The sequence below is a fragment of the Triturus cristatus genome, chromosome 5_2, assembly GCF_964204655.1.
Source record: "Triturus cristatus chromosome 5_2, aTriCri1.1, whole genome shotgun sequence".
NCBI classification, from domain to species: Eukaryota; Metazoa; Chordata; class Amphibia; order Caudata; family Salamandridae; genus Triturus; species Triturus cristatus.
Window position 1 is genome coordinate 1,030,742,518 of NC_140588.1, and position 26,126 is coordinate 1,030,768,643.

General features: G+C 40.7%; 1 protein-coding gene across 1 annotated transcript; it reads right to left on the reverse strand.

The window, feature by feature from the left end:
- Positions 1-4,684: 4,684 nt before the first annotated feature.
- LOC146829622 (nuclear apoptosis-inducing factor 1-like) lies at positions 4,685-24,928 on the reverse strand. The gene is made up of 2 exons (XM_085606525.1): positions 24,737-24,928; positions 4,685-5,113 (listed from the first exon to the last, which is right to left on the reverse strand). The coding sequence occupies exons 1-2, from the start codon at positions 24,926-24,928 to the stop codon at positions 4,685-4,687; spliced, it is 621 nt and encodes a 206-aa protein (XP_085462651.1).
- Positions 24,929-26,126: the final 1,198 nt, after the last annotated feature.

Genomic DNA, 26,126 nt, shown 5'->3' on the forward strand with positions numbered 1-26,126 from the left:
TAGAGGCAATAATGAGAGTGGTGAGTTATTTTAAAGGGTTTTATTTTAAGTCAAAAGTTAAGGGTCTCTGACTCTTTATTCATTAGTGAAATATCGATCAGGTTACAGAATTGAAAAATAGGAAAAATAGCATTAATACAGAACATATTACAGTCTGCATATAAGCATCACATATAGGAAGGGAAATGTGGTGCAAATTGTCAGTCAAAACTCTTAAAGAGTTTCTAAGAAAACGAGTAAGTCTTACAAGGTGAATCAATAATTAATAATGGCAAAAATATCCCATAAGGAGAAATAAATGCAGTTTAGCACAGACAATCTAAATCTATTCTGATCCTTTCAGCTCTTTCCCTCTGCCTCTGCTTCGCTGTGCTAGTCTGTGTCTCTGTCTCAAGCTGCACCATAGCCCCCACAGAATGCAGCCCCTCCCTGTCTCTGTGTCCAGCACAGAAACTGGGCCTGGCCCTCAGAAAAATGAAAAAAGAGGAGCAAGGCAAGGCAAAAGAAGCACTCCTCCGACTTGTAAGCCATATTTCAAGTAAAAGTTCACATTCTCAGTCCTCATAGCTGGTCCAATCAGAACATCAAGACACATCATCTCCCCATGGGCTGACTGGATACGTCATTAATCAGGCTTGTTCCTGTTCAAATTTCAGTCTTGTGATTTATGAAAAAAAGTGTGTTCTTCTCTCCACGTTTAAACAGGCTACAAAAATATACATTTCATTGAAAGTTGCTTGCACAGATGAGCACATTCCAAACTAATGTTTCAAGGACAAACTGCAGTTAGCTGTGTCCACTAAAGCAAACTAAAATCACGTGGTTTTCTACACTGTGAAACACAATTCAGCACATTTCTACTCTTGCAAAAATACATGATGTCATTTTGAAAGTACAAATACATTTTCTAAATTAATGTGCATTCTATAATGAGATTACATATGGATTAATCACATATAAACATGGCTGTTCAACTAATTAAGCATGTTTTCACATGAAAGCACCTCCAAACTGAAGCATTCTGATCAGGCCCTATGTTTTCATCTTGCTTGCGCCACAATCTCGTGCCATTTTAGAACTCATGTCTGCAGCTTTTAATCTAAGCTCCATCACCTTCGCCATGTCATCTTCATGTGGGCATTTCAGAGTTGTGACATTTTCAGGTACATGGTGCTGTTTCCAAGTTCAAAGGGAACTTAGGTTGATCCTGGGAAAGACAGACACAGACTTTGGGGCCTATTACGATGGCGGGCGGACACCGTAACACAATGCGTTACCGTCCGCCAGGGGTACGGTGGTCCCGCACCTGCAATTAGGATGCCAGCGCCGCAGTGGCATCCCCCATTCCCATCGTTGTGGCGGGCGGAGCTCACAGCACCGCCCGACACAATGCTGGGAATGCACGTTGTGCATTGACATGCAAATGGTGACAGGCACCGCGCGGTGCCTGCCACTTTGTCCATGCCAATGCAGGGGGGTGCAATAGGTACCCCCCATGTGCACCCCACACCCCCCTAACACCCTGGGGGCCCACTACGGGCCCCCAACAGCGAACGCTGCCTTGAAAGGGCTGCTCTCAGGTATCATCATAATATGGATGGCAGTGTCTTGCAGACACCGCCACCATATTATGCATGTTTTCCGCCCGGTCGACGAGTCAACCAGCGGAAAAGTGGCGGACAGTCTTTCCGTCCGCCGTGGACACCCCAGCCATCCAAATATGGCAGGGGGTCTTTGAAGTGTAGATGGCGGGCGGATCGGGCGGGCGGATCGACCCCGCTGGGCCAGTGTGTACAAATCTTGTACCAAGGCAACTTGCACTGCGATTGAATGGAAGCTTTGAAGCTTCCATTGGACTTGTTCTCTGTCATGTGGTAGTGGAGCCAAATCATGCTAATCTCCCTTCAAATTGGCAAAATCCTCATTGTGTGTAAAGTGTATATAGCTGTTGATGTGTCCCATCATTGTAGGGCATATTTCTGCCTTTTCAACCCTATTGTTTTGGCTATGTCCTTTTCTTCCATGTTGTCAAGGTCTGGAACTGGAAATGTGGAAATTGGGACTGAGTATTAGTGTCATGTATGGATTGATATGGTAGAGAAAATGTTGCCAGACAATTATTGGTGAAATGGAATAAACATAGCAGTGCTATTGGCACTGGTGTCTTGCCGACCTCTTGGAAGAAGGCATGTGTAAGGCCAATCCTAGATAAACCCTCACTGGATCCCCTCGAGGTGACCAACTATCACCCGATCTCCTGTCTGCCCCTTGCAGCCAAGGTTCTGGAAAAGCAGTTTACTCAGAGCTCACAAAATACGTAGATAACAACAAATATATAGATCCAACCCAACATGGTTTCAGGTCGGGCCACTCCACAAACTCAGCACTTATTATGGCCACTGAAGAAATCTGTTGGCAGATTGTTAGGGGCGGCAGGGCCATCCTGATCCTCCTGGACCTATCAGCCGCATTTGACACAGTTAACCACAATGTCCTAACACGACAGCAATGTCCTAACGTGAGGCAGTAGGGATTGGAGACACCGCCTTTGCCCTTCTCACCTCTTTTCTCTCTGACAGAGAGCAAAAGGGTTTGTTGGGACAGTTAGGAATCTGGCAATTTCTACCTCCCAGGGGGAGTGCCACAAGGATCAGCATTCTCTCCAACCTTGTTTAACATTTATGTCTCCCCTCTAGCCAAACTGAACAGACACCATGGCTTTTCACTTGTAGCATACGCAGACAATACTCAAATTATCATCTCTGTCTAATTAACAGCAGATCCAATCGCAGACAGATTCGATAGCTGTCTTGGCCATATTATGACCTTGGTGCAAAATAACTGCTTAAAACTGAAGGCCAACAAGACAGAGGTCATGGAATTTGGGAAAGGACCTCCCATTTGGACCCAGTCATGGTGACCCGCAGAGGCAGGAGCATGCCCTGTTCCAGCTACCAAATTTGGGAATCTGGGAATCTTGTTTAATGCCCAGCTTAATTTCTCAGGGCAAATAAACCAATTTACCTCTGCCTGTTACTGCCTCCACAAAATACTCCGAAAAATCTTGCCCTTTCTACCTATGGAGCTGAAAATAGTGGTGGTTGCCCTCATTATTTTCAACCTGGACTACTGTAACACAGTGTCTAGGTGTCAATAAACGTCAGTTGTCCAAACTCCATTCCTTGCAGAATGTGGCGGCATGCATCCTTCCCAATATTCCAAAATATAGCCACATCTCGGGTGCCATTAGAAATTTGCTTTGGCTCCCAGTAAACAGCAAATTGAGATCAATGCATTAAGCCTTGCTCAGCACGCCATGCATGAGGGGGTGGCCAATGACCTACGCAAATTATTACAGTGGCATGCCCCCTGCCGGATGTTAAAACTGGCTAATAAAGCTCTGCTTTCCGTGCCCAGAGGTGGAAGGAACAGATGGGTAGGCAGATGCCACTCTTTTCTGCAATCAAAGCTCTGGAATAAACTCCTACTAAATATCTGGCTACTATCTTCCAGGTCTCAGTTCAGGAGACAGATTAAAACCTGAGTCTCCCCTCACAAACGGTGATCGAGATCTTCCTGACTTCTGTACATTCTTGCCCCCTCAGCGCCAAGACGCCTCGGAATTCGTGCACTTTATAAGACTTTACTTGCATACTTTATGAGTGAATGGTTGGGAACTGGAAAATAACATTACTTACTTGTAAATTATCTATGTTTACACAATACTTTGATTTTTGTAATTGTAAAGTTGTGATGTAAGAAATCAAATACATTGAAAGAGTTGAGATATACAACATCATGAAAAGCAATCCAAAAAGTAAAGAAGTCAGTCATGGTGAAGGCGACCATAGTTGGAGAGACAAAATTGTTTAAAGTCCAATGTCCAAAATACTACTGGCATCAAAGAGGCAACTGTGTCCAGAAATAGTTCAAAAAGTGAAGGGTAGGCACAAACTGGAGAAAAGATAGGGTCAGGTTTCTTGTTGGTGGTGGCAGAAGTCTTGGTATCCTCACCTCCTGGTAATATGTGTGGACGTCCCCTACTGCGGTGGAGTTGTAGGGCCTGGGAAGGCTGTAGCTGGTTGTTGCTGTGGCAGGGACTGCCCTCCTGTGGCAATGGCAGATGTATATGGGGCAGATGTTGTAGGACCACAGGTAGCGGTAGATGGTGCTTGGAAATCCCTGCATGTATGGGTGTAAATGTCCTGCAGAACCCCAGTCAGGGAGCCCATATTTGATTTGTGAGCCCCCATCTGCAACTCCTTCATCTCCCGGGGCTCTGTAAGTACCTGGCCCATCATGTTTTGGGACTGATAATAGGCTCCCAATACTTGGTCGATGGTGGCCTGGCTCAGAGTGACCCCAGGGTCCTAACTGCTAAGCCTGGGCAGTGAACTTCGCTCCGTTCGTGGAGTTTGCGGAGTTTTCTGCACTCCGCACTCCGCGGAGTGCAGAAAAAGCTGTTTTGCGCTGTGCAGCAGAATTTTTTCCCCACTCGTGATCGCGAAGGATAAGTTTGTGATCGCGAGTCGTAAGTTTGTGATCACGAGCTGCCGCTCGAGTAGAATTTCTACCCGAGCGGCCGGAATACCAGCACAAACTGCAGTTCACGCTGTACTTCGCTGAGTTTTTTTGTAACTTTGCGGAGTTCCGGGTAACAAAACTCCGCGAACAACGCCCACGCCTACTCACTGCTGGCCCACAGAATCCCTCCCATGACTCCTTCTTCCACTACCCTGTATCTCCAGCCGACTGGTTCCTGAGCCTTGGTCCAGTGTGCTCCATCCCGACTAGTTCCTGAGTGAGCTGGAGCTTGTGAGGCTGTGGTCTCAAGGTGACCCAGGACTAGGGGGTACACGTTGGCTGTTACAGTGGAAGGAACACAGGAAGTGGAGGTATCGGTCAGCAGAGGTGTCACAGCTGGGGTGGGAGATGTCAGTGTGGGCCCAGTTAAACTCCTTGGAGCCATCTGCCCAGACTGGCCAGTTGGACCAGGTTCCTCATTGCTATCCAAATTACCAGGAGTGTTGTCAATCACTGAAGGCATGATCCTAGGCTGGAGCGGAGGTCTCTTCAGTGGCAAATTCCTGGCCACATGGTCTGGCAGTTGGACCTATTGAGAAATGTAGACCATTGTAATTAGTGAAAGTCTGTATCATACCTCCACATCTTTTGAGGCAAACAATGTAGATACCTAGAAGAAAAAAGGTAGTGATTATTATGATTGTAGCTATCAGTTGCATTGATCATAATTAAGTATATTTAACATCTCCAAACCATTCAACCCAACACAGTGGAAAGGTGAAATTTGCAATTGACAATTTCAAGGCCTAGCTTACTTCAAAACAGACCTTACACAAATTGGGTGGATATTTGATATTAGTCAACATGTGAGCAGTGCATAGCCAGTTTTTTCAATTCCCGCTAATATGCAGCATGGTAATTTTCATAACTTACAATTTCTGGGGGAACACAGTTTTATTTGTGAAACATGACATCAGTTCAATTGGTTTAGAAGAACAAACACAAACCATAGAGATTGAATGAGACTGACCACTACATGACACTCTACCATATGTGGAAAAATAATAGACAAGAGATAACGAGCAGCAGGACATAGCAATATTCTTTTGACAAAACAGAAAAAAGGCATCACGGTTAAGCCTGGGCGAAGCACTACGCTACGCTCGCGTAGTTTGCGAAGTTCGGGCTACTTCGCACTACGCGAACTGCACATAGCACAGTGCAAACACGCGTAGCGTAGTGTTGCGTAGTGCTGCGGTCATTTTTTTCTTGCTCGCGGTCCTCAACGTCAAGTTGGCGACCGCGAGCAAGCAAAATGACATCCCGGCGAGACTTTTTGCTTGTTCGCGATCAGCAACTTCAAGTTTGCGATCGCGAGCATGGAAAATAAACCTCCCGGCGAGATTCCCAACGCGAGGAGGTCAGGTTTCTCATTGCGAGTGGTCGCGTATGCTCGCGACTGCTCGCAATGAGAAACTAACAGTTCGTGTTGAGAAAGCTGAAGCTCGAGTAAAAATCTACTCGAGCAGCAGAAAACTACAGCTCTCACTGTGCAAGATGCCATTTTCAATGATTGCACAGTGCAGGTTGCTTGTCCGCACTGTGCAATCATTGAAAACGACATCTGGCACAGTACGAACAAGGTACTACGCAGTTCGCGAAGTGCTACGCGTAGCTCGCGTAGTGCGAACTTCACTTTGCGTAGCTTCGCGAAGTGCTACTTCGCGAACTACGCCCAGGCCTAACGGTAGTTGCAAAATAGTTATTGACACATATCTGTGGAAAATAAGCAGTTGAAAAGAGACAGACACTTACGTATTCAAAGCTTTATTCGAGGAATATACTCATAAAAGCACAAACATACATTTAAAATACATCACATTAAAAATTGTTCCTATTTATACATACTTTTAAAACAGTTGTGTGTACATAAACAATAAAAATCTTTGGTGTACATTTACACAGAAATCACTTGATACCCCAGTTATATTACATTAATAGAAATTGCCCTCCGTCTAATGGACCATGCCCACCCCAGATACTTTGCTGTTCCTAGAACAATAGGCATATCAGTGGTGGTGCAAATAATTCGTAGCGCCTCAACACCCCTGGATGTCCCTAGATTTCTACAAACAGGAGCTAACCAAACTCTTCTCGGGGTGGCATAAGCTTTACACAAGAATAGAAAGTGACCTATATTTTCCTCAGTTGCACCACAAACCAGGCAGCACGAGGTGGTTGAACTCCTCCACCTACCCGTCAGTGATCTCAGAGGAAGGGCACCTAATCTTAACTGGAAGAAAAGCTTCCTATCCCCTGGGTTAGTAATACTGTCCCAGTATAGTTCCAATGCAGGACACAGTTTGATTTCTAAGAAACGCCCCGCCATTGTGTCTGATCTCGTTCTACTCCAGAGTCTGCCATCTATCCAATCCCAATATAAGCTTTTAATTATGTTTTTGTTTGGAAAGGGTTCCCCAGATGGATTATCCCATAGATTGGAGAGGCCGAGGTCACCTAAAGCAGTCCTAAGATTTTTTAACCAGACTATTTTATGAAAGGTGTCAGCTTTAATTATGGCAAGGAACCCCTCTGCATAATGCCGTATCTCTGGGGTAGTCCAGAGGCGTCTCCAATAGAGAATCGGGCGCAATCGCGCTCGGTCACTAACTGATCTTCTCCCTAAATCAAGACCAAGCGGGATTAGTGGTGTACTCTGAGGGAGACCCGTGATTCCCCTGAGGAACCTATTCTCCGATATTTGCAAGGGGAGAAGCCTCTCGAAACCCCACAGCTCAGCCCCATATAGGGCAGACCCAATAGCCTTGGCATCATATACTGCCAGGACTGGTTTTATAGGCTTTGATTTAGACTTTTTGTGTTCCACCCGAAGTGCCCCCGAAATCTGTTGATGCCTCAGGACCGCCTTTTCTATATGTTGGGACCATTTTAGATTGTTTGCTATCTGCACCCCAAGGTAGGTAAATACAGTAACCACCTCAAGCTCACAATTGTTCAGAAGTATTTTAGGCCGGGGTCTACGTTTTGGTGAGAAGGCCATCAGCTTGGTCTTACCCACATTAACTTCCAGGCCATGTTCCCCACAGAAAAGATCGAAGATGTTTAAAGCTCGCTGCAAGCCAGCCGGTGTTTTGGATAAAATCAGCGTATCGTCAGCGAACATCAGGATCGGAACCCTGAGGCCCGCCAACGAAGGTGCATCGACACTGGCATCCAGCATCCGAGCCACAATTCCGTTAATAAATAGGGAAAAAAGCAGGGGGGCCATAGCACACCCCTGTCGTACTCCGCGTTCAATCAGAAAGTCGGCAGATGATTCACCAGTCATACCCCACTGAACTTTGGCGAAGTTACACTTACAATATGACACACATATGGGTGATGGGTTATTGGGTGTTGTAACACTTACAGGCACAATATGATCATGTGACATGTAATGGAGATTGACACCTGCAAACTTAGATGCTACACAATACATTCACACACACAATCCAAATGATCTGATACTGATACGTTGTGGTTTCTATGTTAGGAAGATATGTGAAGAACACATTGTCAAGTGCTGAGTTGAGAACAAACAGGACATTGAGGTTTAATGAGACTTCATAAAATGTGTAACTTGCCAGACTTGTATTCTTGTCATGCCATCAGTATATGGGTATGCAAGACTTACTCCTTCCAGGGCATGAGCTCTATTTGAGATGTGAGAGAACCACCATCTGTCCTTTTTGTCTCCAGGTGACTTGTGGAGGTCAAGAAATGCACCTTCTCCACAGGTTGTTCCACCTCTTTCTAATTTCCTCATGTGTGCGCAGGTTGTATGCTACAGCAATCACCCCGTTGACTATTCTGACCCGCATTTGCCTTCTCTGAGAAAGGGGTATATTTTGGACTTGGGCTCCAACCAGTTGTGGCTCTACTCTAAGGATTTCATAAACCATGACGGTCAATTCTCTCTTAGTAAAACGGGGAATTTTGAAGCCTAGCATTGTGCAAAGGAATATGAAGAACTAAAATAAAATAAGCACAGGGAATTAAACGAAAGAAGAGGATGTGATTAAAAAATATGAAAAAGGAACAAAATACACTCACTTAACGGGCAAAGAATCTGGTACCAAATGTCGTTTTGCAGTGGAATGGCAAAGGATCATGGTCTGAAATTGATTGAGTTTCATAGTGTGGTGTGTAGGTGTTTCCATTTGGCCAATGGACATCAGGTGTGTTCTACTAGCATCTATCCAATGACCACAAGTGATCAAGTATTGTTGAGGCATACCGCCATGGACTCCCCCTATCAGGGAACCGCCACTAGGAGACCTCCAGCACAACTGTGAAATCTAAAAATCTGCTCGGCCAGACTCCGCCGCCCTGACGGCGATGGAGTACTAATAGTTAGCAACGGAGTCCACCACGTCAGCTGTGGATTGATGTGACCACGGCAGAAAACACTCTGTCGACACGGACAATGAGTCAGCCTGCATGCCTCTAAATGTGGCGGGCAAAAGACGTCAACTTGGCAAAGAACTTGAGACCACTGCTGCGTTAGGATGGTGGTGAGACCGTCAAGATCTACATCAGTGTAAAATAATTTTCAAAAAATTTAATAGTTTGCAACACACAAATTGAAAACATTTTGTAATAAAATATTTTGAAATAATTGTTTTAATGACGTTTCAAAATTTTAAACACTTTGGGAATATTTTTGTAATTATTTACTTCAATGTCTTTTTATTACAAAATTTTAAAAAACTGTACATTAAAAAAAGGTAAAACATAATGTTTAAAAACATATTTTAAAAAGTGAAAGAAATAATTTTTATTTACACTTTTAAACATTTTAAATATTTCTGAAACATTTCTTAATACAAACATTTTAAATGTATTTTGAAATATCTATGATTGTTAATTTTAAGATAATGATTTTATTTCTTTTTTTATTGTATAACGTTTAGGAATGATACTAATTGTTTTCATATTTATGTGACATTATATTTATTTTTTTATAATTGATTAACTATATATACTTTGGATAGTACGTTTTTCAGATTGAAAATTATTGTATTGTATAGTTAAACAATTGTGTATAAGGAATATTGAATGTGCTTATAAAGTATTTAATTTATATTAGCCTTCTTTAAAATGTTTCAGATTGCAGTGTATATGGTAAATTTCACTCTTTAGAGTCTAACATCTTCTTCAAATAGCCTAAGATTGAAGTGGGACTAGTAAAGGTCACCCCTTTAGTGTATAACACCTTCCAGTAATATGGTTAGATTTGAGTGGGATTAGTGAATGTCACCCCTTTAGTGTTCAACATTCTCCACCAATATGGATAGGCTGGAGTGGGACTCTGTAAATGTCACCACTTTAGAATCCAATACCTTCCCCCTATGGAGTTAGATTGGAGTGGGAATAGTAAATATATCCCCTTCAGTGTCCAACACCTTGGTTACATAGGAGTGGGAATAGTAAATGTCACCCCTTTAGTGTCTAACAACTTCCTCTAAGATGGTTAGACTGGAGTTCGAATAGTAACTGCCACCCCTTTAGCATCCGACACCTTCCCCCAATATTGTTAGATTGGAGTGGGAATAGTAAATGTCGCCCCTTTAGTGTTCAACGCCATTCCCCAATTGGTTAGACAGAAGTCGGAATAGTAATTGTTACCTCTTTAGTGTCCAACACCTTCCCACAATATGGTTACATTGGAGTGTGAATAGTAAATGTCAACTTTAGTGTCCAACACCTTCCCCCAATAGGGTTAGACTGGAGTGGAAATAGTAAACATCACCCTTTTTGTGTACAATTCCTATATGGTTAGACTGGAGTGGTAATAGTAACTGCCAACCCTTCAGTGTCCAACGCCTTCCCCCAAAATGGTTAGATTGGAGTGGGAATAGCAAATGTCATCATCCCTTTAGCGCCTAACACCTCCCCAATATGGTAAGATTGGAGTGGGAATAGTAAATGTCACCTTTCTAGTGTCCAACAGCTTCCTCCAATATGGTAAACTGGAGTGGAAATAGTAAATATCACCCCTTTAGTGTCAATACCCTGCCCCCAATATAGATAGATTGGAATGAGAGTAGTAAATGTCACCCTTTCAGTGTCTAACACTTTTTAAAGAGTAGGTGATGCTGGAGTGATATTATTTAAATTTATATTTTAGTCTCAAATTCTTTATATTATTTGTATTTCTATGTATTAGAAATAGTTTGTGTTATTTTATTATTATTGCTGATATTTTCATATATAATGACGTGTATGTTTGTAGGTAATATCATTAATTACATATTTATTAGTCTAAAGTCATGTAACACAATTTTCTCATTTTATTTATGTTTTCAAGTTTATTTATTGTATAATTTTACATTTTCAAACATATATATGTTAACTTAAAAATGAACATTTATATAAAGCTAAGTAAATTCAAAAATATATATTTTTTAAAGTACATTATATTAAATTACTATTTCATGTTACAAACTTTCCACTTTTATTTTCCATCTATTAACAGTTTTATAATATTCATTACATTGTTGTATATACACATTTTCAATATTATTTTAAAGTACATTTTTAGTATATATTAAGTAATTGTATATATGTAATACTATTATACAATTCATAATTTACAATTTTGAAAAAAATTTAAACATAATTTGTTTGACATGATTTAGATTTCTAACTCTTTTTTACATTTTTTCATACATTTATTCAACATTGTTACATTATTCCCCAATCATTTCTACGGGGAGATAGTATTTTTTTTTTTGTTTCATTTAGCGGGCAATTTGTTTCAACTGTAGCTTCTATTTTGTGAACTATTTGTGTTAGTATTAGTCTATTTCCCCAGAAACATGTCGCGGTAAGTTGATGCTGTTTATCAGAACAGGTAGGCCCAAATAATTTGGTGAAATCCGAATGGTTGAAGTAAAGAATTGTATTGTGTATCATATACAATCAAATGGAGAGGGAACAGTGGTCTAATACACCATGTAAAAATGTATTGAAATGTTAAAAAGATATGAAATTAGGCTAGATATAATTCATAAAAATTATGTTATCCACATAAAAAAGATTTCTTTATGAGAACTTGCATGTACACAGATAAAATTTCATGTACTTTACGCTATGAAGCACTGAACAGAAATGTAATATGGCAAGCAGTCCTGTGTCAATAAGGTTTTATGAGCATGTGCACACTAGTCGATTTTTGTAAACACTATTGAAGGGCAAACACTTTAAATAGAAAGACTACACATAAGGGGCCCGATTCACAGAATTAACTTAAGACAAAATCCTAAACGTACTACTTTTGGTATTCACAGAATGCACTTACTACTTTTGGTATTCACAGAATGGATTTACGACTACTAACTTTACGTCCGCACTCGGGCCGGAAATTCTGGCCCGGAGGCGGAGCTTCTGGCCCGCAGGCGGGGCTTCCGGGCCGGAGGCGGAGCTTCCGGCCCGGAGGTGGGCATTCTGGCCAGTGGCGGAGATTTAGCCATGGCCAAAATCTCCACCTCTGGGCCGGAAGCTCCGCCTCCGGGCCGGAATTTCCGGCCCGAGTGCGGACATAGAGTTAGTAGTCGTAAATCCATTCTGTGAATACCAAAAGTAGTAAGTGCATTCTGTGAATACCAAAAGCAGTAAGTGCATTCTGTGGATACCAAAATGGCAGTAAGTTTAGGATTTTGTCTTAAGTTAGTTCTGTGAATCGGGCCCAAGGACTCTATAGTCAAGAAGGTGGAAACATAAATAATGATTTTTATGGTGAAATAAAGGAAATGAAAGTGACATCCTTTGTGTACCACTTCTCTTTTTCCTCGACGTGGAAATGGAGGAGAGTTCTTTTGAATTTGAAATACGCCAGCTGCGCCTTACACAGCATGCACCCAGGAGTGAGGTGGAGATTTCTTTGGCAGCAAATGGTGGAATGATGATAAAGTATTCACCGATATCTCTGTTCTCAAGGAATATACGACTGGTATGGTAAGCGGTTAACCTGTTGGGGCAGTGCTTATTGGGATGTGGAGTGAGTGCCACGCCTAGCACCCCAGAGGTGATGTGGGGAGGGGATCATTCCCCATACCGGACAGACAGCGTTCCCATCTGCAGTCTGCCATCTTAATCTGCAAGAGTTGTGTGAGAGGTGCATGGTTCAGGAGGGTATAAACATGCATTTCCTGGGTCAGGCTTCACAGAGAAGGATAAACTACTGAATAGTCCGAAAAGAGGAAATAAGTGAAGCAATAGCAAAGAAGTCGATAGGGAAATACGAAAAGCCATAAAGTCACCTGAAAAAATAGCAGTAAAAAAGGAAAGACAGAGGGCATGATTATGAGTCTGTTGGTCCACGGACCGACAGACTCATGGTGGCGGGCGGCCCAGCCACTGCTGCACTGGCAGTCCAACCGCCCCATTACAAGTTGGACAGTTGGAGGGCTATTGCACTGCCAAAATCACCAGGGATCCGCCATCCCTGTAGGTGGTGTGCCGGAGTGAAGCAGCACTATGCTTGGCGTGGCCACTGCAGCCCCACAAACAATATCACCAGTTTTCTCACTGTCACCTGTCTCATGGTGATGAGCCCACCATGAAACTGCTGGCTTTGAGGAAACTTAGGGGGCCCTACAAGGCCCCCAGGTGCCTCTCTGTGTGGGAGTGCATGTGCCCCCCGTCTGTATGTAACCCCAGTTCCAACTTGGCATGGACTTTATAGTCCATGCCGTGCTGGGAAGCACTATGGCTAACCCATGGTGCATCCTTTCTAAAGCTCTCTGTTGAGCCTTTGGAAAGCAGTGCCTAGTGCCAGCTGCAGCAGGATGGCCAGCCCGGATTGCAACATGTAATCCGGCTGGCAGGCATGCTGGCGGTGGTGCGGGAGCAGGGTGGAGGCATACTGCCTAGCTCCCATGCTCCGAAAGTTGTAATTAGGCCCAGAGTCTTTTTTGAGGAAAATATGGCAGACTAAAGATCGGCGCAAATTCAAAGTAAAAGTGAATTACTAAATGATGTTAATGAATTTGAACATGAAAGAAACAAAAGGAACACATAGAAAGCAAAGCACTAACTGTATTCAAAAATTGTAATGACATTGAAAGTGCTTGTCTATTAAAGGTTTATAAGTGGTGGGAAATGACGATGTTATGGAAATATAAAGAACATAAAGAACACCACGAGGATTGAGAATTTTAATAATGCCCACCCTAAATGACCTTGATGATGTTTTAATTTCAAACCTTGCAAAACAACGTTGCGGATTGTTCATGTAAACTAAGGCATACTATGATCATACATGCCGAAAGAAAATTGGAAAAGTCAATAGCAAGCAGAGGTGAATTAGAACAAGAACTGAAAAAGAATAAGGAGAACTCAGAGGTGAAGGAAATGTTGGAATACATAGAAAAATGAATAAATAAACATGAATCATAAGAAAAGTGAGGAAATTCAACCGTGATTGTATTGACTACACTAATAGAAGAATATATACCATCGCAAGAAAATATTATACAATGAGGAACAGATTGACCATGGAAGCTGCATCAGAACAGAAAGATTCCCTGCAAATGATAGAAAGCTTGGAGATGAGCTCTACAGATGAGAAAGTGGGAACCAGTTATATGGATTTGTCTGTGGATATGAAGCTAGTGCAGATTTGTATGAGGCAAAGGGGGAGAGAAAACTTCAGAGGAAAGCAAGATGAGTAAAGCAAAGAGACAAGAAAACAAAAGTAAAAACAAAGAAAAGTGAAAAATAAAGAAAAAAAGAAAATTTAATCAAGAAAGTGTGAATTTAGTAATATATTTATCTTCAAAAACTCTGACTCAACACCAAATAAGAATACTCATTGGAGGCCTCACATTTTGTCCTGATGTAGATTTAGATCTGTCCAAACTACGAATAAAACCATACAATACTACGAGACAATTAAAATGTCTTAATGCATCCCAAAGCGACAAAAAAAGAAGATATTATCTTGGATTCTCCACTTACAATACCAGATATACTGATTCTGAGAATTGTATCAAAATTGGAAGAGGATGATAGAGTAGCAAAAACAGATGAATGTACACATAATTCAGATTTACACTTTTGTCAAACCCAAGGTTTAGCAACATGGAAATTGGGCAATAGTGGATATAAACCACAATCTCATTTTTGTCCACATATGCCTACATTGAACAAAATAAATGTGTTCCACGAAATTATGATAAAGGCTATTAATTAACTTGCCACTAGGAAAAATAAAAGGAAATAACCTTGTAAAATTACGTTGTGGGAGAAAAAAGCTATTAATCAATTGAGACAGAATATGAAAATTAAAATAAAACTTCAGACAAGGGAGGACATATCATCATTGAGGATAAAATCAAATATATGGCTGACGCCCAAAAACAATTTCAAACCAATCAACATTATAGAAGATTAAAAGAAAATCCAATTGGAAAAATTATGGTAGAGTACCAAAAAAAGCCTCAGGAGTGGTACAATCTTGCCTTGTTAAATAAAGAAGAATATAGTCCTTTGACAACAGTTAATTCCATTGTACCAACAATTTACTTTCTTCCAAAAGTACATAAGGATTTAAAGAATACCCCTGGATGACCAATTTTAAGTTCAATAGGATCACTATTGGAGAACTTGTCAAGATTCATAAACACATTTTTAGTCCAATATGTTATGGCATTACCATCATATCTGAAAGACTTGATTGACTTTTTAAAATAAAATCCAAGATATTCCATGGAAAGAGAATAATTTTTCAGTTGCCATTGGCGTAACATCTTTACATACATCTATATGTCACTGTGATGTGATCAAAGCATGGAAATACTTTTTATGAGCGCGTACCTTAGACATTCTAGAATATTTATTGCCTATAATGTTTTCATATATGATGGAAGTTACTTTTTACAAACCCAAAGAACAGCTATGGGGACATCATGTGCTCCAACATATGCAAATTTACTCATGGGTTACTGGGAAGCTGAAGCTATCTGGACGGAAGAAAATGAAGATAAAATGCATAAAAATCTGGACATGCTTTGTTGATGACCTTTTCCTAATTTGGGAGAGGGATATGAAAAGTTCAGTGGACTTCATTACAATACGATCTATAATTTGAAATTTACCTCAACATTCAGTTCATCACAGATAAACTTCCTGGATATTGAAATTTAAATAAATGAGTTTGAACTATGTAGTAAAATCCATCAAAAAACTACATCAAGCTAACAGTATCCTGCATGCAAATAGTGGGCATCCTAAGTCTTTAAAATAGTGCATTCAATTCTAAAATGTTGTGAGCAAGGAGAAAATGTTCAGAGGATTCATACTTTAGATTGAGGAAATGTTAAGAAGATTTTAAGGAAGAGGATATCCCACACAAGTGCTAGTTGATGCAAAGAATAGAGTGATGATGAAAAAGAGAGAAGATGTGTTGGTTCCTGAACAGAAATAATAAATGGAAGATGGAGAATGATGATTAATAATGGATTGCAAAACTGAATACCGAGGATTGAAAAAGATTTTTAATCAAAATTGGAAGGCCTTCTTATGTGATGAAAACTTGAATTATGTTTTATCAGCTTTTTCCAAAAATATCAAAAAGTGTCTTCCTTTTGGGATATATTTGTGCAAAGTCATCTGGCAACTGTTAAAAAAAAACTATAAATACTGGTTACAGGTGCCTTGCTATTGGAAGTGCATGAAGTGCAAGGCTTGTAAACATGGTATGAACAAAACTTCATATGGAACGGAAAAGAACAAAAAATCATGCAACATATAACCTGTGAAACAAGCTTTGTAATTTATGTTCTCCAGTGTAGATTTGGAAAATTGTATGTTGGCAGTACAACAAATAAAGTAAATATGAGAATACTGCAGCACTTATGAGCAATCAAAAATCAAGATCACACCTATCAGATTGCTAAGCATTTTGCAGAAAAATATGTAGGAAGAAAAAAGAACTGATATATTTTGGGATAAAACATATTAAAGTTAGAGAGTGAGAGGGAAATTGGGAATTTAATTTAGGGAGAATGAAGTCAAGTTCAAAAATATTGATTGATCCGGAGGCCCCATTTGAACATAATCTGGATGCTGAATTACATGTTCAATTGTAAACTAAGTTTTTTAGTTCCTTGGTGATATCTTGACTTTGATTTATCCCCCTTTCTTCACTTGTTCATTTTGTCTAAGTACATAAAAAAAAACATTTTTTAAGGTACATTATATTAAATTACTATTGCATGTTGTAGTTTTTCCACTTTTATTCTCCAATTTTTAACAGTTTAGTAACAATTATCCCATTGTTGCATATACATGTTTTCAATATTATTTTAGCATATGTTTTAGTATATATTTAGTAACTGTATATATTTAATACTATTATTGAATTTATACTTTATAATTTTGAAACATTTTTAAACATCTTTTTCTGACATGTTTTATGTTTTTGAAATAATTTTTACAATTGTTGTCATACATTTATTCAACATTTTATCATTATTTCCTATTCATTTTTATGTGAACTATTTGTTTAACTCCCTGGAATCAGGTTACGGTCAGTTGCTGCTTTTATCGGAGTAGGTAATTCTTTTTTTTAAAGGATTTTTTTTAACGGTTTGATAGTAGGTGAGGTTTGAAGGCAGAGGTCTACCTGTTATCTATAGTGTTGTGTGTGGCTTTTTAGTATATTTGGATGTATTCATAGTAGTGTTTTTTACTAGTTAGTAATTTGGGTTTTCGTACACTATCGAAGTAATGTATTGGTATGTTATGTTAAATTGTGTTATGTTAGTTATATTTTGATGGTTAAGTGTAATGTACATGCATTTAGGAGAATGTAATTTGTTTTGAAGATGGATTTGTGTACTTTATTTTACAGGTTTTTGTTTACAAACATGTTGTATCGGTAATGGGAGTTTTTTTTGTTTTTTTTTAAAAAAGGAAATCAATTTTGTTTTATAATAAACAAGTATTTTTTACTTTGATTTCCTTTTTATTCAGGTTTCTTCGAGCATTTGTTTAAAGACTTTTCAAGGTTTTTTTATGGTTCCTACCAAATTTTGATTGTTTTGTGGGATTTGGATTTGATTTAATATATTTGTATTTGTAGGTGTTTTAAACAATATTGTTCCCATTATTTGGTGGATTACTATTTTTGACTTTGTGGACACAGAGGAAGAGCTGCAGCTACGGAACAGTACGTTTTATTTATTTAATTTTTTTTGGCCGGGAAATGTGATATTATATTGTTTGTGTAAATATTATGTGACTGTTATTTGGAAGTGTGTTCCTTATGCATTGTAATTAATTTATGTGATGGATTGAGTTTGTTTTTAGTTTGATGCTTGGTGACAATTACATTTTTTTATTTAAATTATATATATATATTATTATCTCAGTCTTCATGCATTTTGTAATTTTATTTATTTTTTTGACTAATGTAATAAAATATTATATGTATTAATTATACCCAAATAAGATTTGGTATCCTGCTTTACATTCTATGAAATTTTTTGTGGACTTTGGTAGGTTCTTTTTAAAACATGCTTTTGGCTAGTACTTCTAAGTAGCCCACTATTTTGTTCTTTATGAAGATTTTTTACTTTACATTGTAGCATGTTGGACATTCATTTGGTTTGTTTACTAAAATTAGGGGCAAATAGGCCAGGTTGGGTTCTGCCTAGTGTGGTTTGGAAGGCCTTCTACCATCCGTCGACTGTGTTGTTTGTTTTGGTTTTGTGTGTTAAGGTGCAGTCATAGAGATTCCAACATGGTATTTGGAATTTAGGTTGGCGTCCATGTTTGGAGCCATGTAGTCTGCCAACCCAAGTGTCTTTGAAATAATCTATAAGGGCACTTAGCTTTTTTTCATTTTGTTAGTGGAAAGCGCTTTCTATTGGCAAACTGTAGTGGTCGGTTACATCCATGACATGGACTTAGGCTAGTGCTTTTATTTTTTTTAACATTTCAAAAGTAGATTGGCTGCTTTCAGAATGGTCTATACTTTGTGCAGCATTTTAGAGGTGTCTCCATATGCTTTTATTTAAATGATAGTAACAGCTTTGTATGCGTGTGTGGAGGATAATTTTTAAAATAGTTTGAATCATTGCTTGCTCAAAGTCTATGAATATTTTGGGGGGATTGTAGTTATTTGTTTTATGTTTAATGTGATTTAAGGTGTAATATTAATTGCTGCTTTGCTTCTTTAGGAGTAGGCCATATATAAAAGGGCTATTTGTATTTTGATATTCACCATATACGGTGTATATCTGGGGGAATGGTTTCTGACACAGTTTGACGGTCCCTTTTATCATCCACGTATGACACTGGCTAAGTTTCAGTAAGTTATTTGCTGTGGAGAATATTATAAATCGTTTCTCATTATTTAGGTAGTCATGTAAAAAGAAATTTCTTCATTATGTGTCATTGTTACAGGTCCGGGTATTTGTATGCCTTGATTTCTTCTTGGGGTAGGAGGAGTATCGCTGGTTGCTTTTCAAGTTCGTGCAATTAAACTTTTTAAATAAGGCAATTCGATTATAAGATAATTCGCCTGCGATGTGTTTGGGAACTTTAGGTAGTATATCTTTAAGGATTTTGGTTGTAGGTTCCTGGGAACTAGTGCTTGGCTCTTTTATATCTTGTAATGTTTCCCTTCCTTCTATTTCTGTCATATTTGCGGGGTGTTTGTGCTCTCTAACATAAATTACAACATCAACGTTTGTAGTTGCCCTCCCATAGCATGCATTAGAATAATATTTGGTACATTTTCAGTTTATATTTTCTGTTGATGCACTGTCTTGGCTGTAGGTGTAGCTCATGTGATTTAGTAACTTCTTTCCTTTCTGTGAACTAATATACTTTGCTGCCTCAATCATTGTACCTGAAAGTACTACAATAATAAAAATTGATATAGTATTTTAAAGTTTGTACTTTTGTTACTTACATGTAAAATTATTCGACTACTTCTATTGTGTATATTTACATGTATGTTCAATTAATATGTTTTAAGAGTACTTGCACTAGGCAAGCGATCTCTTACAATGGCCCTACTACTATTCCCATATCTGTAGGACCCCTATCGGGCAGTGCCATCGATCCCCCACAGACTCAAATAGTTCAAAGATTTATCCCCAGCCCTCCATCATCTATAAGCAATCTGGTAACATCAAACATTAGTAGTCGCCCCATTGCTCCATGCAAAGACATTTTGGATCTCCCACCTGCAGTCTGTCCTTATTTGTTAGTCTTGGCTGTGGTCCCGGCTCTAAAAATGGGACAACAGGAATCATGGGACCAGCTGAAACGAAAAGTTAGTCATTGGCTGCTCACACAGGATAATTTTGTAAACCAAGTTCTCGGTGAAATCCTACTGGTGCAAAGAGTGGGTTGGCTGGGCCATACTGAGAAGAATATTCAGGGGGACTATGAGGTTGTTAATTTTAGAAGGCCCTCAAATGTTAAGAAAATTCTATCCACCAAGGAATCGCCTGCTCACAGTGAATCTGCTATCTCTGCACTGCCCATCGGCTATTTCTTCGGCCCACTGCCCCGTACATAGTCTTTAGCTCAAATGTATCATAAATTGTACCCATTCTCTGCACTTAGCAATCTTGAATGTGTAGATTAACGGTTAGGAACTGCCACCAAACATAAAGGAACTAATGAGAAGTGTGGAACAGCCAAATTTAGACCAACTATAGCGACCACTATCTCATGTAGACCTATCTTAGCCCTTTCCCCAAGTTCCCTGCCAATGTTTGAGGATTTAACATCCACTTCCCTAGTGCCATCTACCAACGCACATAGCACTGCAGTTAGACTTCTAATTTAAACAGAATCACCCAGCACACACAATTACAATCAATGCAGAGTATGTCATATTAATTTAGACATTCTTTGTTTTATCCTATTTTTCTTCTTTTTATTTTATGCCCTTTGTTCTGTTGTTAGGTTCCATAGCCAACACGTTTTGTCGTAAGATGGGTACAGAAACCCGTGACTTCGTCAGGGCTAAGAGAATATTACAGAAAACAAAAACTATAACATGCGCTCCGCACTCACATCAACATATATTGTCTCTTAGTGACTTTTGTGACAGCTTTTGCTGCTTTTATATTAAATACAATGAGATCATGTGGTGGAAAACCATGCATTTTTAACATAATGCAGCCTTGGTGTTCAGTCTAGGAAACCCATGCATTTTTAACATAATACAGCCTTGGTGTTCAGTCTAAAACAAAGAGTTACACCCAAACATTTCAGTTTGTTTGTACACTAATGTACTGTACCATATTTGAATAAAACCAAACTATGTGTGCCCAACATTTGTGCCAAGAGTACAAGCAACACTGTGTCTATACGATTGGGGCGAAGGCCCCTGGACAAAAAGAGGGAAGGAAAGGCATACCTATGTCTTCTTGGTGTGAACCTAGTAGCGGAGAAATAATTACATTTAATACGGGAATCCCACCGGAGGACACATTAATTATTAATAACTATAATCATATTCTTAAATATTACTAGCACATACCTTCATTTCGGTTGTAATCCCATCCTGAAAGTAATATTAATCCAGATCTGAAGAATTTGTGTCTTTATTCTTATCCTAGGACCGGAGTGCCTCATGCCAAATGTGGGGAGATTAACTCCTACTGGCCGGTGCTCTTGTGTAGACATACATGTATAATCAGATCGAAACCATTTAAATCTAATTTCCACTTATAGTAAGTACATATCAGCCAACATCATCATCTGCAGCTTACCAAAACAGTTGTTCCAAAGCAAAGAATAAGTATCATCAAGTTTGGGCATCCTAAATTTGTAGGTGAAGCCTCATATCCCGAGTGTGGGAAAGTTCCTTGTGTGAGGACTATCCTGTCGGATAAAAGTAAAAAAAGGGAGAAGAGAAAAGAAAAGAAAAGAAAAGAAAAGGCACCTTGTCAGACGGGTCTATCAACCTCGACATAGTTTGTGCACAATAAAATCACTAACAGGCACATGCATCAAGCTAAAATGTGCTCGCAAAATTAGCGAATAGCAATTTGCGAGCGCATTTTACCCTTTCCCAATGCATCAACCAAATAACCAAAATTCGCAATAATACGGACTCGCTAATACCGGGAAACAAAAAATAGTGATTCCTCATCAGCGACAATAAGAAAAGCATGAGCAAATAAAGAATCGCAAAAATAAATCGCTAATCTATGCATCAAACATCTCAAATAGCGATTTTCTAGGAAAATCGCTATTTAGTAAGTGCAGATTAAGGGGAATCAGAAGCAGGTGGTAAAAATTTTTTTTAAAAATTCACTACAGCTGATAAGCTGCTGATGGCTATTTAAACTGACCAATGAAGCCATAGAGGCCGTACACAATGGCGGCACTCTACGTGTTTGCGAGGAGGATGAGGATCCATGCAGCAGGCCAGGGCAGAAGGAGAATCCAGGAGAGGATATTCCGCCTGCGCCACACTCTGTTGGGACAAACTGATGAGGACATATATGATAAGTACAGGATTAACGCTGCTATGATACTTTATCTCATAGCTGAATTAGAACCACTAATGCAGCGCCAGACACGTAGGACCCATGCTATCCCTACCCATGTCCAGGTGTTATGTTGCCTGCACATACTTGCATCAGGATGTTTCCCGGGGGTAGTGGCAGTAGCTGGAGGGGTATCACAAAGCTCCCTCTCACGTTTCTTTAGATCCGTCCTGGCTGCCATGATGACTCTAATCCACAACCACATCACCTTCCCCACAACCCAAAGGGAATTGAACCAAACAAAACTCGATATATATCGATTAGCCCAGTTCCCTAATGTGATAGGATGCATAGATTGCACCCACGTAGCCATATGTCCACCAGCAGTCAATGAGTATATCTTCCGTAACCGGAAATCGTATCGCTCCATCAAGGTACAAGCAGTGTGCAATGGGAAAAACATCATAACCGACATCGTAGCGCAATATCCTGGGAGCACCCATGATTCATACATCTTCCGACACAGTGGCATACACACACGCCTGCTCAGGGGGGAATTTGGCGAAGGACACCTGCTAGGTAAGACAATATACTTATGCACACTAATGCATTCTAAAATGGCAATGCATACCTGACACTAACACATTGCATACTACCCTGTAGGTGACAGTGCATACGCCGTGAGGAACTATATCATGACTCCATACTTGAACCCAGCCTCCCCACAAGAGCAGCGGTACAACGCAGCACACATCAGGACACGTAATGTGATCGAACGGACATTTGGATTGCTCAAGAGTCGCTTCCGCATCCTGCACAAAACTGGTGGTGCGATGCTGTACCAGCCGGAAACCTGCTGTAGGATAGTGGCAGCATGTACAATGTTGCACAATATAGCTACCAGGAGAGGCATACCCATAGAGGCGTACAACACTGAGGACAACCAGCCCCCTGTACACCCACGACACCCGCATCCTGCAAGCTCAGTGGAAGGGCAGAGGAAACGTGCAGACCTCACCCAACATTAATTCAGAGGTACGTTATAATAAAACAAAAACTAGCAATCGACCTGCACAGTTTTAATTAGCACCTGAGCAGGTACTGTTGTGTGGCTAAACATAGACGTGGCTTAAGGGTACATTCACTGCATGTACCAAGGCACAAATCAAATAAGGATTTGGACTTCATTCCCAGTCCCTATGTATGTCCTGAACATGGTTACGCCACCATGGCCAATTGTCCGGAGGTATGTTGGTGCTCAGCGCTTCCTCCCACGCACACCGAGACGTCTTTCGCCTGCATCGGCATCCCCACCCATGGGTGCAAGTGTAGGTGTTGAACGACATGTACTACACCTCCTGCCAGTGCTGACTGGCGCTGACATGCTGCTCAGGCTGGATGCCCCCTCACTCCCCTCATCTCCTGTGACATTGCTGAGGCCACCAGCACCAGCCTGGAGCTGTTCAACAGCAGTGGTAACTTGGCCAAGTGCCCTGGCCACATCCCCACAACAATGCCCTATGTCAATCTGCATTGCCACCGACCTCCGTGACAGCAGTGCAGTAACGTTGCACAACTTATTATTTGATCTGGTATAGCCAGCCAAGCGCGCCATGAATTGGCGATGCCTCCTCCTCTCGGTGTTGCGTCTCTCCTGCATCACACGCACGAGCTCCTGCAATGTGGCGTTATTGTGCCTGTTGCCTTCCACAACTGCTTGCGTCAGTTCACTCACGCGATCTGCCATGACTGAAAAGTTCTTGTTCATCTTCGTCATTTGCAGGTTGATGGCTCCCATGTGTCGTGCTTGCAGGCACTGCACCCCCATCATCTGCGACTCCACACCTCCCCAAACATTTGGAGTTGCTTCCTCCTGTGCTGCTATGTGGCCCTTTGACCTGCGTCTTCGCGTCATCCGGACCTGTGTCTGAGGTGTGGTGGTGGTGGTCCTCACACTAGGCAGGCTTGGTGCAGGTGCCCTTTCAGGTTCCGGATTGCTCTCCATTGGCTGAAGAGGAGGGACTGTGGGCCTGCGTCTTGGGGGTGCCTGGGATGTGCTCGGAGGTGTGACAGGTATGGCAACGGCAGTCTCTGCAGTGGTCTATATGCTCTCCCTGCATTCACTGTCATCAGTGTCTACTTCTTCTGCACCTGTGGTGTGAAACAGTGCAAGATTAATTTGTGTTTGTGCTAATGTTTTGCCACAATAAAAATCGTTAGCTCTTAAGTTCTCACAGTCTGTAATCACTGTCTGTAAGGCATTTTTGGAACTATGGCCTCACAATGTGGTATTTGACTCACTATTTGGTTCAGGGGACTACAACTCCCATGATGCATTAGTATCTCTGTGTGAAATGTGGCCTGGGGTTGATTACAGCTGATTGGCTTTTTATTACTGTATGGGCACAATTAGTATTTACATTGATGGGTATATTATAGTGCCTCTTACCTTATGCACTGCAGGCCGCGCCGGATGTATCCAGCTGTGTTACTCCCACAGCAGCTTCTGGCAGGATTGTGCCCTCCACCAGGTCCTCCAGGGCTGTGTTGTATGGGACTGTTGAGGGTCCTCCTCCAGTGCTCTTCGCCTCCTTCAGCCTCTGTGCAATTCTCTCCTTGGCACGGCTCCGCAGGTCATACCACCTTTTTTTTAACTCTTCGATGCTGCGGTGTGTCACACCCACAGCATTGACTTTGTTTTTGATCCGGTTCCAGATCCTTCTTTTTTCAGCCTCTGGAACTTTTAGTGAGAGCTTCCCAAAGAGCTTTTCATGGCTCTTTAACACCTCTTCAATGAGGTACTCTAGTTCCCTCTCACTAAATTTGAGCTTTCGTTTTCTGGCCCCTGCCCCCTCTTCTGCTGATGTGTGGGCCATTTCTGGTATTAGCAGTTGTCTGGATACAATGTATTCCTTTGCACAGCTCTCCCCAAGCACTCTGCTTCCTGCTCTCACTTCCTCTGGGCACAGACTGCAGCATGGGAGGAGTTACTTCCTGGTTGTGAGGCCATCAGCCTGCTCCCAATGCGACTCGGTAAAATAGCGATCTCGCTAATTGCGATTTCGCTAATAGCGATTTCGCTATTAGCGATCTTGCTATTTGCGAGATCGCTATTTGTGTGTCTCCCGGCCTTTGCGATTTCTTTTGGTATAATCGCTATTTTGTTTAGCGATTATTAGCGATTCGGTTTTAATCGCTATCTGCATCATACATAGGAAATAGCAATTCCTTATTTGCGATTCCTTATAAATCGCAATTAAGGATTTGCTATTTCTAAGCTTGATGCATGTGCCTGTAAATGTCCTTAAAATGTCCCTCAGTCTCTTACCGGTACGTGTGTTTTGTATCGGAGTCCCGTTGCGAATGCACCATCATTCTGGCTCCGGCATATTTTGTCTTGGTAATTAAAGCTAGAGTTACTGCAAAGTAGTGTGCATCAAAAGACGACTATGAACGGGAGTTTCATTCCCGGCCACCAAATGTGCACCATATTTATTATTCTAATATCTATTCTTTTATATAAGTAAATTGGAGCGGGAGAACAATAGCAATTGTCTCAATGTAAGGAACTCTAAGTTATGGAAAAATTCGCCAACGGGATGTCATACATAAATATGCTAGCCCACATATCTGTCCCAAAGTAATCTTCAAGTTTAATGTTAAGAAAGTGAGGCAAATCGTACCTCATATATGTCTAGTTCTTGTCAGTTGCAGAGTAGAGGTTATTTCAACGAATGGGTGGTAGTCCACATTCAGCTACTGTAACGCAAATGAAAGTAAATTCATACATTAATATTTTCACCAGTGTTTTTGCATCTCTTGACATAAATATGTGGGTATCCTTCATATCCAGATTCCCATATTCCCATCGTATGTCAGATGTGAAGGTGCATCCTTCTCTCCATAGTCAGATCTCTCTAAACATTACCTACTTGACGGGCGGGCACTGTGTAGAGAAAGCCTAAGTGTAGTCATACCTACAGAAAAGTAATGTATGGTTCCATAACGATAATTTTCTGAAGTTCACATATCCATTATTTATAGAACAGTACAGTGCTTTGTCTCCATTGGTTA

What these genes read in the sequence shown, in the direction of transcription:
- LOC146829622 (XM_085606525.1), bottom strand. Translation starts at nt 24,928, where the DNA reads ATGGCCCACACATCAGCAGAAGAGGGGGCAGGGGCCAGAAAACGAAAG. An exon ending in TCAAAAACAAAGTCAATGCT is followed by an intron (nt 5,114 to 24,736) that starts GTGGGTGTGACA and finishes ATTTCTCAATAG; the next exon opens with GTCCAACTGCCAGACCATGT.